Raw genomic sequence first — 15,845 nt, forward strand, 5'->3', positions numbered from 1 at the left:
ATTGGCCTTGTCTGGTGTGATCCTTCAACCAAAGTCAAGAAAGCATGTTGTACCTCATTTCCCATCTCCAGGGAATAGTAGTTATAGTCATAACATTACGTTTTGGCATCGAGACTGCTTACTTCCAGATGTTCCAACCTTGATATCAGTCCAAGTATGTGTAACTTCTCATGTTCCAATAGTACAAGTGTAGAGCAATGGCTGGGTCTGACTGACAGCCAAAAGCCTTGACCAATGAGAGTGGAGCAGAGTTGGACCACCCCTCTCCCTTGGCTTTCAGAGCATTGGTCCCTGCGTATGTGTGTGAATACTGAATGAGGAGTCGGTTGCTGCATGCTGCCACAACCTGCACTGGATTTAAATAACCTTCAGCATAGAGAACACCAGTCGAAGGAAAAGCTGAAACATTTGAGAATTGTGAAGGAGAGCAAAACAGCACTGTTGACTGCATTCCTGTTGAAAGAAAAACAATAATACAGAAGAGAGTGAAGAAACATAAGTGTCCATCGGTGTCAACTGATTAAATTAGAAGAATGTACAATTCCATGTATCTCCTCATCCTGCCGTGGGTGTTTGCGCTGCTCGTGTTCCCAGGTAAGACTTCTCCATCTCTTTTGCTCCATCTCCGCTAGCTGGCTGTTGTATTGTTGTTACGAAGTGATGCACTGTAGCAACAGAGTTTTACCGGGTGAGCTACATTTGACAATCACACACTGCCTTTCTCTCTCCCCCTCGCTCTCTCTTTCTCTCTCCTGAGAAGTGGTCTGTCACTGTCAAAGCTGTTGAAAAAGATTCAGGTGAAACAAAGTGGAGGAAAGTCGGTCCAGACGCTTTGGTCTTAGTTCAATGTGATCCTTGCTCAGTTGTCTCCCAAGCTCCCACAGGGTTGCCAAAACGTACTTCTACTGTGTTTTGATGTTGACAGAAATTGATGCGAAGAAAAGCTTGCATCGGCAAAAGCATATAATGCAGAATACCAGTGATATGCAGATTACATGTTGCATGTATTATGAATGCTAAGAGAGATGTACTGTACTGTCTTTTGGGTTTGTTGTGATGATGCTTCAGTTGGATCTAGGTTTTCGGTTGAATTATACGTCTGTCATATGAACTGCCGCCTCAAATACTTAACTGTCATATCCCGTTTTGATCCGAGCCAATAAAATTAATATTGATATTTCTGGGACCATGTCAAAGGAGCTGCCTATATTCTCCAAGGTAACGGCAACACTTTTCAATCCATGACTTCAAGGTCTGGATAATTGGTTTCTGTCGCAGCTAGAAATGCAGCGTCTGTGAGGGACTTTGACATGTTAATCAACGGAGACAGAGTGTGTTTCATTGATGTTCAGGGGAAGCGTGTCTAGTATTACAAATGGGGGGGATTTACTTCTGGTATTGATATATTACTTAAGTAAAATTCCTAATTTCTGAAAGTTTTGCAGGTAATATCTTTCAGGATTAGCCCAATGTAGTATATTACATTATCAAAACTAGCCTCATATGCCACATTGTACCTACTTCTTCATGCAATCATAAACATACAAATGCATGATCTTAATTTAATCACTCTTTTGTTGCTGACAATTTTCCTGCACCTCAGATGAGCATCATGATTTACATACATACATTTACTGAAAACCTGCACTAACACTGGACAAATTAAGATCCTACGCCTGTGCACACAAACTCTCTTCTGAAAGTCAATGCACAAGCTGAAACGGTTACAATGCAGGGGTGTATATCAATGTTTATTCATACAACAATGGCACCAATACTGTATTGGGGGTGACCTCACTGCTCACTCCAAGTTCATTAGCATTGTTTGTCAGTAGGAGTCTATCTAGCACTCAAAAGTGAGCTAACTAACTCCGAGGTGATGTAAGAGACTAAAGCATTTATCAGAGTCCAAAATGTGTATGTGTACCAACAGCAGTGTTCTACAATATTGGACGTTGGTTTTCATAGCTTACTTTTGGAATTCTCAAGCAATTTCTCCAGACATCAACACATAAACATTAATAGGAGACTGTGGAGCCGCGTTTGTTGAACATTTGGGGAGGGGCGCATATGGACTGTGCGTCCCCCATGGATGGTGGTCTCAGAGCCACTTAGCTATGTCACTATGGGATGCCGGACTATCACTTCTCTGCATCTGTGGACTTTGAATTACGCTTATTGAGAAAGCTTGCACTGGGTGAAGACGCAGCATAGACAGGGCCGGTAGTAATGCAGATGTTTTCTGGTGGCCCCTACCCCCCGAGAGTGAGAGTCACTATCAATCCCGCATGACTAACACTCCATCTGTTCCACGGTGGCATCACAGGACCTATAGGGGGCACTGCGCCCCCCTGGGCGATGACATCAGGAGAACACTGCTGTGTAGGAGGTGCTGTCACTCAAATGAGATGTCAACCAGAACTCCATGTGGGCATCTGGTGTTGTGCTATTGAAGGGTCCATTTCGATAGTACTCTAGGCAATTTGTTGGATTATTTATATGCCCCTGCAACGATGCTTATTGATTTTTGGATGTTAACCTTCAAACTACAAACACATTTTACATACAGTACCAGTCAAAAGTTTGAGCAGATCTATACATTCAAGGATTTTTTGTTATTTGTGCTATGTTCTACATTTTAGAATAATACTGAAGACATCAAATCTATGAAATAACACATAGGGAATCATGCACTAACAAAAAAAAGAGTTAAACAAATGTTATATTTGAGATTCTTCAAAGTAGCCACCTTTTTTCTTGATGACAGCTTTGCAACTCTTGGCATTCTCTCAACCAGTTTCATGAGGTACTCACCTGGAAAGCATTTTAATTAACATCTGTAACTTGTTAAAAGTTAATTTGTGGAATTTCTTTCCTTAATGCGTTTGAGCCAATCAGTTGTGTTGTGACAAGGAAGGGGTGGTATACAGAAGATAGCCCTATTTGGTAAAAGTCCATATTATGTCAAGAACAGCTCAAATAAGCAAAGAGAAAAGACAGTCCATCATTACTTTAAGACATGAAGGTCAGTCAGTCTGGAAAATTTTAATTTGAAAGTCTCTTCAAGTGCAGTCGCAAAAACCATCAAGCACTATGATGAAACTGGCTCTCATGAGGTCCGCCACAGGAAAGGAAGACCCAGAGTTACCTCTGCTGCAGAGGATAAGTTCATTAGACTTACCAGCCTCAGAAATTGCAGTCCGAATAAATGCTTCATAGAGTTCAAGTAACAGACACATCTCAACATCAACTGTTCAGAGGAGACTGCGTGAATCAGGCCTTCATTTTCAAATTGCTGCAAAGAAACCACTACTATAGGCTACCAATAATAAGAAGAGACTTGCTCTGGCCAAGAAACATGAGCAATGTTCATTAGACCGGTGGAAATCTGTCCTTTGGTCTGATGAATCCAAATTTGAGATTTTTAGTTCCAACCGTCATGTCTTTGTGAGACACAGAGTAGGTGAATGGATGATCTCCGCAAGTGTGGTTCCCATCGTGAAGCATGGTTGAAGAGATGTGATGGTATGGGGGTGCATTGCTGGATTGCGCTTAGTAGGACTATCATTTGTTTTTCAACAGGACAATGACCCAACACGCCTGGCACCTGGCTAAGAACTATTTGTCCAAGAAGCAGAGTGATGTAGTGCTGCATCAGAAGACCTGGCCTTCACAATCACTCGACATCATCCCAGTTGAGATGGTTTGAGTTGAGTTGGACTGCAGAGTGAAGGAAAATCAGCCAACAAGTGCTCAGCATATGTGGGAACTCCTTCAAGACTGTTGAAGCTGGTTGAGAGAATGCCAAGAGTGTGCAAAGCTATCATCATATGTTGATTTGTTTAACACTTTTTTTTTGGTTTATGGAGATTTCATTATTTGTTCAGCAGTCTTATGGCTTGGGGGTAGAAGCTGTTGGAGCCTTTTGGTCCTAGACTTGGTGCTCCGGTACCGCTTGCCGTGCGGTAGCTTGCCGTGCGCTTGCCGTGCAGTAGACTGGAGTCTCTGACAATTTTATGGATTTTCCTCTGACACCGCCTATTGTATAGGACCTGGATGGCAGGAAGCTTGGCCCCAGTGATGTACTGAGCCGTTCCCACTACCCTCTGTAGCCCCTTATGGTCAGATGCCGAGCAGTTGCCATACCAGGCGGTGATGCAACCGGTCAGGATGCCCTCTGGTGCAGCTGTAGAACCTTTTGAGGATCTGGGGCCCATGCCAAATCTTTTCAGTCTCCTGAGGGGGAAAGGGTTTTGTCGTGCCCTGTTCACGACTAACTTGGTATGTTTGGACCATGATAGTTTGTTGGTGATATGGACAGCATGGAACTTGAAACTCTCGACCCGCTCCACTAAGGCCCGTCGATATTAATGGGGGCCTGTTTGGCCCTCCTCTTCTTGTGGTCCACGATCATGATTCCATACGTTATTCCAGATGTGTTATTTCATATTGGTGATGTCTTCAATATTATTATTCAATGTAGAAAATGGTGTCCACTCACCCATAGTCCCTCATGTAGTATATAGATGCAGTTGAAGTCTGAAGTTTACATACACCTTAGCCAAGTACATTTAAACTCAGATTTTCACAATTCCTGACATTTAATCTAAAAATACCCTGTCTTAGGTCAGTTAGGATCACCATTTATTTAAAAAATGTGAAATGTTGAAATAATATTAGAGAATAATTTATTTCAGCTTTTATTTCTTTCGTCACATTCCCAGTGGGTCAGAAGTTTACATACACTCAATTAGTATTTGGTAGCATTGCGTTTAAATTGTGTCAAATGTTTTAGGTAGCCTTCCACAAGCTTCTCACAATGAGTTTGGTGAATTTTGGCCCATTCCTCCTGACTAAGCTGGTGTAACCGAGTCAGGTTCGTAGGCCTACTTGCCTGCACACACTGTTTCAGTTCTGCCAACACATTTTCTATAGGTTTGAGGTCAGGGCTTTGTGATGGCCACTCCAATACCTTGACTTTATGTCCTTAAGCCATTTTGTCACAACTTTGGAAGTATGCTTGGGGTCATTGTCCATTTGGAAGCCCCATTTGCAACCAAGCTTTAACTTCCTGACTGATGTCTTGAGATGTTGCTTCAATATATCCACATAATTTTCCTGCCTCATAATGCCATCCATTTTGTGAAGGTCACCAGTCCCTCCTGCAGCAAAGCACCTCCACATCATGATGCTGCCACCCCGGTGTTTCACAGTTGGGATGGTGTTCTTTTGCTTGCAAGCCTCCCCCTTTTTCCCCCAAACATAACGATGGTCATTATGTCCAACCGTTCTATTTTTGTTTCATCAGACCAGAGGACATTTCTCCAAAAAGTACGATCTTTGTCCCCATGTGCAGTTGCAAACCGTTGTCTGGCTTTTTTATGGTGGTTTTGGAGCAGTGGCTTCTTCCTTGCTGAGCAGTCTTTCAGGTTATGTCGATATAGGACTTGTTTTACTGTGGATATATATAATTTTGTACCTGTTTCATCCAGCATCTTCACAAGGTACTTTGCTGTTGTTCTGGGATTGATTTGCACTTTTCCCACCAAAGTACGTTCATCTCTAGGAGACAGAACACGTCTCCTTCCTGAGCGGTATGACAGCTGCGTCGTCCCATGGTGTTTATACTTGTGAACTATTGTTTGTACAGATGAACATGGTACCTTCAGGAGTGGAAATTGCTCCCAAGGATTAACTTCTTCGAGATAGGGGGCACTCTTTTAATTTTTGGATAAAAAACGTTCCCGTTTTAAACAAGATATTTTGTCACGAAAAGATGCTCGACTATGCATGTAATTGACAGCTTTGGAAAGAAAAAACTCTGACGTTTCCAAAACTGCAAAGATATTATCTGTGAGTGCCCCAGAACTAATGCTACAGGCGAAGCCAAGATGAAATTTCATACAGGAAATGCCCCAGATTCTGAAGGCGCTGTGTTCCAATGTCTCCTTATATGGCTGTGAATGCGCCAGGAATGAGCCTGCCCTTTGTGTCGTTTCCCCAAGGTGTCTGCAGCATTGTGACGTATTTGTAGGCATATCATTGGAAGATTGACCATAAGAGACTACATTTACCAGGTGTCCGCCCAGTGTCCTGCGTCGAAATTATTGCGTAATCTCTTGGTCCATGCGCGTTCCATTTCTTCAGAGGAGAAAGTCAACTGCCACGAAGGATTTATCATCGATAGATATGTGAAAAACACCTTGAGGATTGATTCTAAACAACGTTTGCCATGTTTCTGTCGATTATTATGGAGTTAATTTGGAAAAAAAGTTTGCGTTAAAATGACTTAATTTTCATTTTTTTTCTTACCCAAACGTGATGAAGAAAACGGAGCGATTTGTCTACACAAATAATCTTTTTGTAAAAACTGAACATTTGCTATCTGAGAGTCTCCTCATTGAAAACATCTGAAGTTCTTCAAAGGTAAATGATTTTATTTGAATTCTTTTCTTGTTTTTGTGAAAATGTTGCATGCTGAATGCCAGGCTTAATGCTATGCTAGGCTATCGATACTGTTACACAAATGCTTGTTTAGCTATGGTTCAAAAGCATATTTTGAAAGTCTGAGATGACAGTGTTGTTAACAAAAGGCTAAGCTTGAGAGCTAATATATTTATTTTATTTAATTTGCGATTTTCATGAATAGTTAACGTTGCGTTATGGTAATGAGCTTGAGGCTGTATTCACGATCCCGGATCCGGGATGGCTAGAATCAAGATTAACCAGACTTGTGGAGGTCTACAATTTATTTTCTGAGGTCTTGGCTGGTTTCTTTTGATTTTCCCATGATGAACAAGCAAAGAGACACTGAGTTGGAAGGTAGGCCTTGAAATGCATCCACTGGTATACCTCCAATTGACTCAAATTATGTCAATTAGCCTATCAGATGCTCCTTATACAATGACATCATTTTCTGGAATTTTTCAAGCTGTTTAAAGGCACCGTCAAAATAGTGTATGTACACTTCTGACACACTGGAATTGTGATACAGTGAATTATAAGTGAAATAATCTGTTTGTTAACAATTGTAGGAAAAATTACTTGTGACATGCACAAAGTAGACGTCCTAACCGACTTGCCAAAACTATAGTTTATTAACAAGAAATTTGTGGAGTGGTTGAATAACAAGTTTTAATTACTCCAACCTAAGTGTATGTAAACCTCTGACTTCAACTGTATATATTTAAATATCTGTGATGAACATGAATTCAACTACTCATTCAGCATGATTTCAACTACAGGACCCCTTTTTTCGAATGAGATGTATTCATAAATGTATACAGTATGGTCATACTTTGGTAGAACCACTGATCAAGCTAAATCTGTGTGATCTGTTCATACAGTATCATTCCTATTAGTGCACTTTCTCTGCCACAGCCCAGAGCAGGTCATGTCCTTGTCAAACTTAATAAAATCAACCAGCTTCATAAACAATGCAAGCGCAATAGCAATTCACAGCCCTATGAAGGACTCTCTGTCTCTGGTAAGGTCTTTTTGCCCTCAATCAATAGTATTCTATACTACTGTATATAATTTAGCATTGATTTATATTGCTTCTCTTTTAGGGCTGGCACAGTTACCGTATAACCGACGGGTATGGATGAAGACCATCATGAAAATAAAATAACTGTCATAACCAGGTTTTTTTGTGTAGAACAACCAGCTGACTGAAGGCAGGACAGCTGGGCATTCGTGCGGTTGAGTCCGTGTAACAATGACTCTACAACGTGAGGAAACTTTGTTGCTCCTTGCCTAAGCAACACGCAGCATCACATGCAGTCAGGAGTAGAGGGCGACCGATTAGGATTTTTCAACGCCGATACTGATACCGATTAGTGGAGGACCCAAAAAAGCCGATACCGATTAATCGGCCGATATTTTGTTATATACGTATGTTTGTAATAATGACAATTACAACAATACTGAATGAACACTTATTTTAACTTGATTTTATTGATGTATTATATTAAGTCTCAAATAAATAATGAAACATGTTCAATTTGGTTTAAATAATGCAAAAACAAAGTGTTGGAGAAGAAAGTAAAGGTGCAATATGTGCCATGTAAAAAAAGCTAATGTTTAAGTTCCTTAATCAGAACATGTGAAAGCTGGTGGTTCCTATTAACTTGAGTCTTCAATATTCACAGCTAAGAAGTTTTAGGTTATAGTTATTATAGAACTATTTCTCTCTATAACATTTTTGTATTTCATTTTTTACTAATATTGACTATTGGATGTTCTAGTAGGCACTTTAGTATTGCCAGCCTAATCTCAGGAGTTGATAGGCTTGAAGCCATAAACAGCACAATGCTTGAAGCATTTCGAAGAGCTGCTGGCAAATGCAGGAAAGTGCTGTTTGAATAAATGCTTACGAGCCTGCTGCTGCCCACCATAGCTCAGTCAGACTGCTCTATCAAATCATAGACTTAACTATAATATAATAACACACAGAAATACGAGCCTTAGGTCATTAATATGGTCAAATCCGGAAATTATAATTTCAACAATAAAATGTTTATTCTTTCGGTGAAATACGGAACCGTTACGTATTTTATCTAACGTGTGGCATCCCTACGTCTAAACATTGCTGTTACATTGCACAACCTTCAATGTTATGGTCATAATTATGTACAATTCTGGCTAATTTAATTACGGTCTGGGTTAGGAAGAAATGGTCTTCACACTGTTCGCACAATTTCCCTAGTTAAAATAAATTCATGTTAACAGGCAATATTAACTAAATATACAGGTTTAAAAATATATACTTGTGTATTGATTTTAAGAAAGGCATTGATGCTTATGGTTAGGTACACATTGGTGCAACGACAGTGCTTTTTTTCGTGAATGCGCTTGTTAAATCACCCGTTTGGCGAAGTAGGTTGTGATTCAATGATAAATTAACAGGCACCTCATTGAATATATGCAACACAGGACAAGCTAGATACACTAGTAATATCATTAACCATGTGCAGTTGATTATGTTAAGATTGATTGTTTTTTATAAGATAAGTTTAATGCTAGCTAGCACCTTACCTTGGCTCCTTGCGGCACTCGCATAACAGGAAGTCAGCCTGCCATGCAGTCTCCTCGTGGAGTGCAATGTAATCAGCCATGATCGGTGTCCGAAAATGACGATTACCGATTGTTATGAAAACTTGAAATCGGCCCTAATTAATCGGCCATCCCGATTAATCGGTCAACCTTTAGTCAGGAGTGAAGGAGAGGAGAAAATGTAAGTACCAGTCAAATGTTTGGACACCTACTCATTCAACCAGCTTCACCTGGAATGCTTTCCAATAGTCTTAAAGGAGTTCCCACATATGCTGATCACTTGTTAACTGCTTTTCCTTCATTCTGCAGTCCAACTCATCCCAAACCATCTCAATTGGGTTGAGGTCAGGTGATTTGTGGAGGCCAGGTCATTTGATGCAGCACTCCATCACTCTCCTTCTTGGTGAAATAGCCCTTACACAGCCTGGAGGTGTGTTGCGTCATTGTCCTGTTGAAAAACAGATGGGATGGAGTATTGCTGCAGAATGCTGTGGTATCCATGCTGGTTAAGTGTGCCTTGAATTCTAAATAAATCACTGACAGTGTCACCAGCAAAGCACTCCCACACCATCACACCTCCTCTTTCATGGTGGGAACCACACATGTAGAGATCATCCGTTGACCTACTATGCGCCTCACAAAGACACTGTTGGAACCAAAAATCTGAAATTTGGACTCATAAGTCCAAGGGACAGATTTCCACCGGTATAATGTCCATTGCTTGTGTTTCTTGGCCCAAACAAGTCTCTTCTTATTATTGGTGTCCTTTAGTAGTGGTTTCTTTGCAGCAATTCGACCATGAAGGGCTGATTCATGCAGTCTCCTCTGAACATTTGCTGTTGAGATGTGTCTGTTACTTAAACTCTGTGATACATTTATTTGGACTGCAATTTCCGAGGCTGGTAACGCTAACAAACTTTTTCTCTGCAGCAGCTGTCTTCACGAGAGCCAATTTCATCATGGCGCTTGATGGTTTTTGCCACTGCTCTAGAAGAAACCTTTAAAAGTTATTGACATTTTCCGGATTGACTGACCTTCATGTCTTAAAGTAATGATGGACTGTCGTTTCTCTTTGCTTATTTGCCATAATATGGACTTGGTATTTTACCAAATAGGGCTATCTTCTGTATAACACCCTTTTAACAAGGCACACCTGTTAATTGAAATGCATTCCAGGTGAATACCTCATGAAGCTGGTTGAGAGAATGCAAGAGTGTGCAAAGCTGTCATCAAGGCATAGGGTGGCTACTTTGAAGAATCTCAAATCTATTATGATTTGTTTATGTCACGCCCTGACCATAGACAGCTTTTTATTCTCCATGTTGGTTAGGTCGGGGTGTGACTAGGGTGGGTCATCTAGGTAATTATATTTCTATGTTGGCCTAGTATGGTTCCCAATCAGAGGCAGCTGTTTATCATTGTCTCTGATTGGGGATCATATTTAGGCAGCCATTTTCCCCTTTGTGCTTTGTGGAATCTTGTTTTTGTGTAGTGCATGTGAGCACTGCATTTTCGTCACGTTTATTGTTTTGTTTTGCTTTGAGTTTCACATAGTAATAAAAGATGTGGAACCCAGATCACGTTGCGCTTTGGTCCAGTTATTATGACGATCGTGACAGAAGATCCCAACAACAACAGACCAAGCAGCGTGCCCAGGAGGAAAGCCTGGAGTGGAGGACATCCTGGATGTGGGATGAGATTATGGCAAGAGACAGAAGCCTGCCATGGAAGCAGGCGGAGGGAACAACAACGACAAACTGGGGTTCGCGGCCACGACGGAAGCCCGAGAGACAGCCCGGGGAAAAAAGTGTGTGGGGAGGCACACGGAGTGGTCGGCGACGCTGAGGGGTGAGTCAGAGACCGAGGAGGAATATTGGGACAGATGGAGCGGGTGGCGAAAGTTGAGGGGAGTGAACCAGAGCTGACTCCCCATGACCGGTCAAGCACCATGTTTTGCAGTGATACGCACTGTCTCTCCAGTGCGCCTTCGCAGCCCATTGCGTCCTGTGCCAGCTTCCCGAGGTGGTCGTCATTTCTCCAGGATGCGTTGTACCAGCTCTACGCTCCAGACCTCCAGTACGTCCTGTGCCTCCTCCCCGCACTCGACCTTAGGTGCGTGTCACCAGCCCGGTGCCACCTGTACCGGCCCCACTCATCAGGCCTCCAGTGTGCCTCCTCAATCCAGTACGTCCTGTGCCTGCTCCTCGCGCTCATCCTGAGGTGCGTGCCACCAGCCCGGTTTATTTTAATTTTATTTCACCTTTATTTAACCAGGTAGGCTAGTTGAGAACAAGTTCTCATTTGCAACTGCGACCTGGCCAAGATAAAGCATAGCAGTGTGAACAGACAACACAGAGTTACACATGGAGTAAACAATTAACAAGTCAATAACACAGTAGAAAAAAAGGGAGTCTATATACATTGTGTGCAAAAGGCATGAGGAGGTAGGCGAATAATTACAATTTTGCAGATTAACACTGGAGTGATAAATGATCAGATGGTCATGTACAGGTAGAGATATTGGTGTGCAAAAGAGCAGAAAAGTAAATAAATAAAAACAGTATGGGGATGAGGTAGGTAAAAATGGGTGGGCTATTTACCGATAGACTATGTACAGCTGCAGCGATCGGTTAGCTGCTCAGATAGCAGATGTTTGAAGTTGGTGAGGGAGATAAGTCTCCAACTTCAGCGATTTTTGCGATTCGTTCCAGTCACAGGCAGCAGAGAACTGGAACGAAAGGCGGCCAAATGAGGTGTTGGCTTTAGGGATGATCAGTGAGATACACCTGCTGGAGCGCGTGCTACGGATGGGTGTTTCCATCGTGACCAGTGAACTGAGATAAGGCGGAGCTTTACCTAGCATGGACTTGTAGATGACCTGGAGCCAGTGGGTCTGGCGACGAATATGTAGCGAGGACCAGCCGACTAGAGCATACAAGTCGCAGTGGTGGGTGGTATAAGGTGCTTTAGTGACAAAACGGATGGCACTGTGATAGTGATAAACTGCATCCAGTTTGCTGAGTAGAGTGTTGGAAGCAATTTTTTTAGTCGACATCGCCAAAGTCGAGGATCGGTAGGATGGTAAGTTTGGCGGCGTGAGTGAAGGAGGCTTTGTTGCGGAATAGAAAGCCGACTCTTGATTTGATTTTCGATTGGAGATGTTTGATATGAGTCTGGAAGGAGAGTTTACAGTCTAGCCAGACACCTAGGTACTCATAGATGTCCACATATTCAAGGTCGGAACCATCTAGGGTGGTGATGCTGGTCAGTGCCGGCCCCGCGCACCAAGCTTCCTGCGACAGTTCCCAGTCTAGAGCTTCCGGCGACAGTTCCCAGTCTAGAGCTTCCGGCGACAGTTCCCAGTCTAGAGCTTCCGGCGACAGTTCCCAGTCTAGAGCTTCCGGCGACAGTTCCCAGTCTAGAGCTTCCGGCGACAGTTCCCAGTCTAGAGCTTCCGGTGACAGTTCCCAGTCTAAAGCTTCCGGCGACAGTTCCCAGTCTAGAGCTTCCGGCGACAGTTCCCAGTCTAGAGCTTCCGGCGACGTTTCACTGTCCGGAACCTCCTGAGACGGTCGGCGGTCCGGAGCCTCCAGCGACGGTCGGCGGTCCGGAGCCTCCAGCGACGTAGTCATTTGGCTTACCAGTCACCGTCATCTTAAATTCCATGACCGTCACAGCCCTGTTCTCTTGTCATGTAACGATGAAAAGATGGTGCCAATGGAGAAGGCCACCATTTTACTAGTTAAGAAATTTGATGCAGCTTTGAATGCTTTTATGTGCGATATGATTAATAGTTAGACTATTGCAGATCTTGGCAAACGATCAACTTACCACTATTGTCACTATGAATCGTGGATAGAGGGCAGGATAGACAGACAGTCAGACTCGTAGACTATACTGACCTGTGGTATAGTAAAAGTTAGCTCACTGAAAAGCGTAGTGCATGAGGGGAAGTACCAAAACACCTTGATATATGGGAGGCGCATGCAAGAAGATGAGGAAATGTGGCTGGGATAGAAGAAATTATATAGTAAAATCTGCAAAGGAGCAAATGTTAACCAGAAGGAAAAAAATACTACCCTCCCCTGTGCCCAATAATAAAAAAACACAACCCTCCTCAAAGCAACCCTCCCTTATTTTGGACCACCCCTCATCCCCAATAAATTGTGATCTGTCCCTAATACATCATATAACTATGATGTCTTATATTGTTTTGTACTCCAGCTGTCTATATTGTCCTTGCAGGAAGCTTTTCATTACATGTATGAGAGGGAAGATGAATATGATCCTATTAAATCTTGTTAATCTTTCTCTTGTTAATTTCCGTAAAATAATGCTATAGACTTTCAGGTGGATTTACAAAGCGTTCTCATCAATGTTGCATACTCAACGCAATTCATTATTGTTGACAGCTCCGTGAAATTGGAGCACAATATTTTGCTCTCTGTTATTTGTAAGATAATGAGCCTTGAAATAACATCGTCTCAAATGTACAGAAACATCTAATTAAGAATTTCAAAAGACAAGGTGTGGAATTCCCAGGTGTGTGTTTACTCAGAAATGTGTTTGACACAGTAAGATACATGTTCAAAGGGGTCAGTCCCAGGGTCTCGAGCTTAATGACGAGTTCGGAAGATACTATGGTGTTAAATGCTGAGCTGTAATTGTTGAACAGCATTCTTACATAGGTATTCCTCTCGTACAGATGGGTTAGGTCAGTGTACAGTGTGATTGCGTCGTCTGTGGACCTATTGGGGTGGTAAGCATATTGAAGTGGGTCTAGGGTGACAGGTAGGTTGGAGGTGATATGATCCTTGACTAGTCTCTCAAAGCACTTCATGATGACGGAAGTGAGCGCTATGGGGCAATAGTCGTTTTAGCTCAGTTACTTTAGCTATCTTGGGAACAGGAACAATGGTGGCCCTCTTGAAGCATGTGGGAACAGCAGATTGGGACAGGGATTGATTGAATATGTCCGTAAACACACCAGCCAGCTGGTCTGCGCATGCTTTGAGGACGCGGCTAGGGATGCCGTCTGGGCCGGCAGCCTTGCGAGGGTTAACATGTGTAAAATGTTTTATTCACATTTGCTGCGGTGAAGGAGAGGCCACAGGTTTTGGTAGCGGGCCGTGTCAGTGGCACTGTATTGTCCTCATAGCGAGCATAGAAGTTTTGTTTGTCTGCGAGCAAGACGTCGGTGTCCACGATGGGGCTGCTTTTCTTTTTGTAATCCGTGATTGACTGTAGACCCTGCCACATACGTCTCGTGTCTGAGCCGTGGAATTGCGACTCTACTTTGTCTCTATACTAGCTTGTTTGATTGCCTTGCGGAAGGAATAGCTACACTGTCGGGTATTTCTGTTTTGTATTTCCGGTCCCCTTGCCATGATTAAAAGCATTGGTTCGCGCTTTCAGTTTTGCGGGAATGCTGCCATCAATCCACGGTTTCTGGTTGGGGAAGGTTTTAATAGTGACCGTGGTTACAACATGACCGTTGCACTTCCGAATAAACTCGTTCACCGAATCAGCATATACATCAATGTTGTTGTCTGAGGCTATCCGGAAACATATCCCAGTACACGTGATCAAAACCATCTTGAAGTGTTGAATCAGATTGGTGAGACCAGCGTTGAACAGACCTGAGCACAGGCGTTTCCTATTTTAGTTTCTGTTTATAGGCTGGGAGCAACAAAATGGAGTCATGGTCAGATTTGCCGAAAGGAGGGTGAGGGAGGGCTTTGTATGCATCGCGTTAAAGTAGCAATGATCCAGAATTTTTCCAGCCCGGGTCGCACATTTGATGTGCTGCTAACATTTAGGGAGCCTTGTTTTCAGATTAGCCTTGTTAAAATTCCCAGCTACAATAAATGCAGCCTCAGGATATGTGGTTTACAGTTTAGATGGAGTCCAATGAAGTTCTTTCAGCGCTGTTGAGGTGTCTGCTTGGTGGGAGATATACATGGCTATGATTATAATCGAAGAGAATTATCTTGGTAAATAATGTGGTCGGCATTTGATTGGAATTCTAGGTCAGGTGAACAACAGGACTTTAGTTCCTGTATGTTGTTATGATCACACCACTACTCGTTAATCATAAGGCATACACCCCAGCCCTTCTTCTTACCAGAGAGATGTTTTGTTTCTGTCTGTGCGATGCTTGAAGAAACTGGGGGGCTGTACCGACTGTGAGCAATGTTTCCGTGAAACAGAGAATGTTACAATCTCTGATGTCTCTCTGGTAGGCAGCAGATTGGGATAGGGATTGATTGAATATGTCTGTAAACACCAGCCAGCCAGCTGGTCTGCACATGCTCTGAGGACGTGGCTAGGGATGCCGGTACAGCCGGCATCCCTAGCCGGCTGTCCCGGCATCCCGTCGGTACAGCCCCCCTTGCTCGAATTTCGTCTACCTTGTTGTCAAGAGACTGGACATTGGTGAGTAGAAATACTCAGGAGTGATGTGCCCGTCTATGGAGTTTTTACTAGGATTAAATGTCAGCAATTGTGAAAAACTGAATTTAAATGTATTTGGCTAAGGTGTATGTAAATGTCTGACTATAGCTGTATATGGAATTCCACAGAATAAACGCTATGACAACATTTGAATTGCCATTTAGACGTGAAAAAACATTTGATTTTGTATATGAATTGACGACGTACATTCTCAATTTCTCTTATTCTCTCAGTCGAAAAAAACCATGTGAAAGGCACTTTAGGTGCACATTTTATAACACCATAATTAAAGTTATTGACTTTTGTGACTAACAAAACAGTGGCCGTTTTTCTGCCTT

General features: G+C 42.6%; 1 protein-coding gene across 1 annotated transcript in view; it reads left to right on the forward strand.

Annotated features, from left to right (window-relative positions):
- Window positions 1-309: 309 nt before the first annotated feature.
- opcml (opioid binding protein/cell adhesion molecule-like) overlaps window positions 310-15,845 on the forward strand; it is a 404,588-nt gene continuing 389,052 nt past the window's right edge. The window contains exon 1 of the mRNA XM_024432025.2: window positions 310-594. Coding sequence (XP_024287793.1) covers window positions 534-594 — 61 coding nt within the window. The 5' untranslated portion in view covers window positions 310-533. The remainder of the gene's footprint in view (window positions 595-15,845) is intronic.

The sequence above is a fragment of the Oncorhynchus tshawytscha genome, linkage group LG09 (assembly GCF_018296145.1).
Source record: "Oncorhynchus tshawytscha isolate Ot180627B linkage group LG09, Otsh_v2.0, whole genome shotgun sequence".
NCBI lineage: Eukaryota > Metazoa > Chordata > Actinopteri > Salmoniformes > Salmonidae > Oncorhynchus > Oncorhynchus tshawytscha.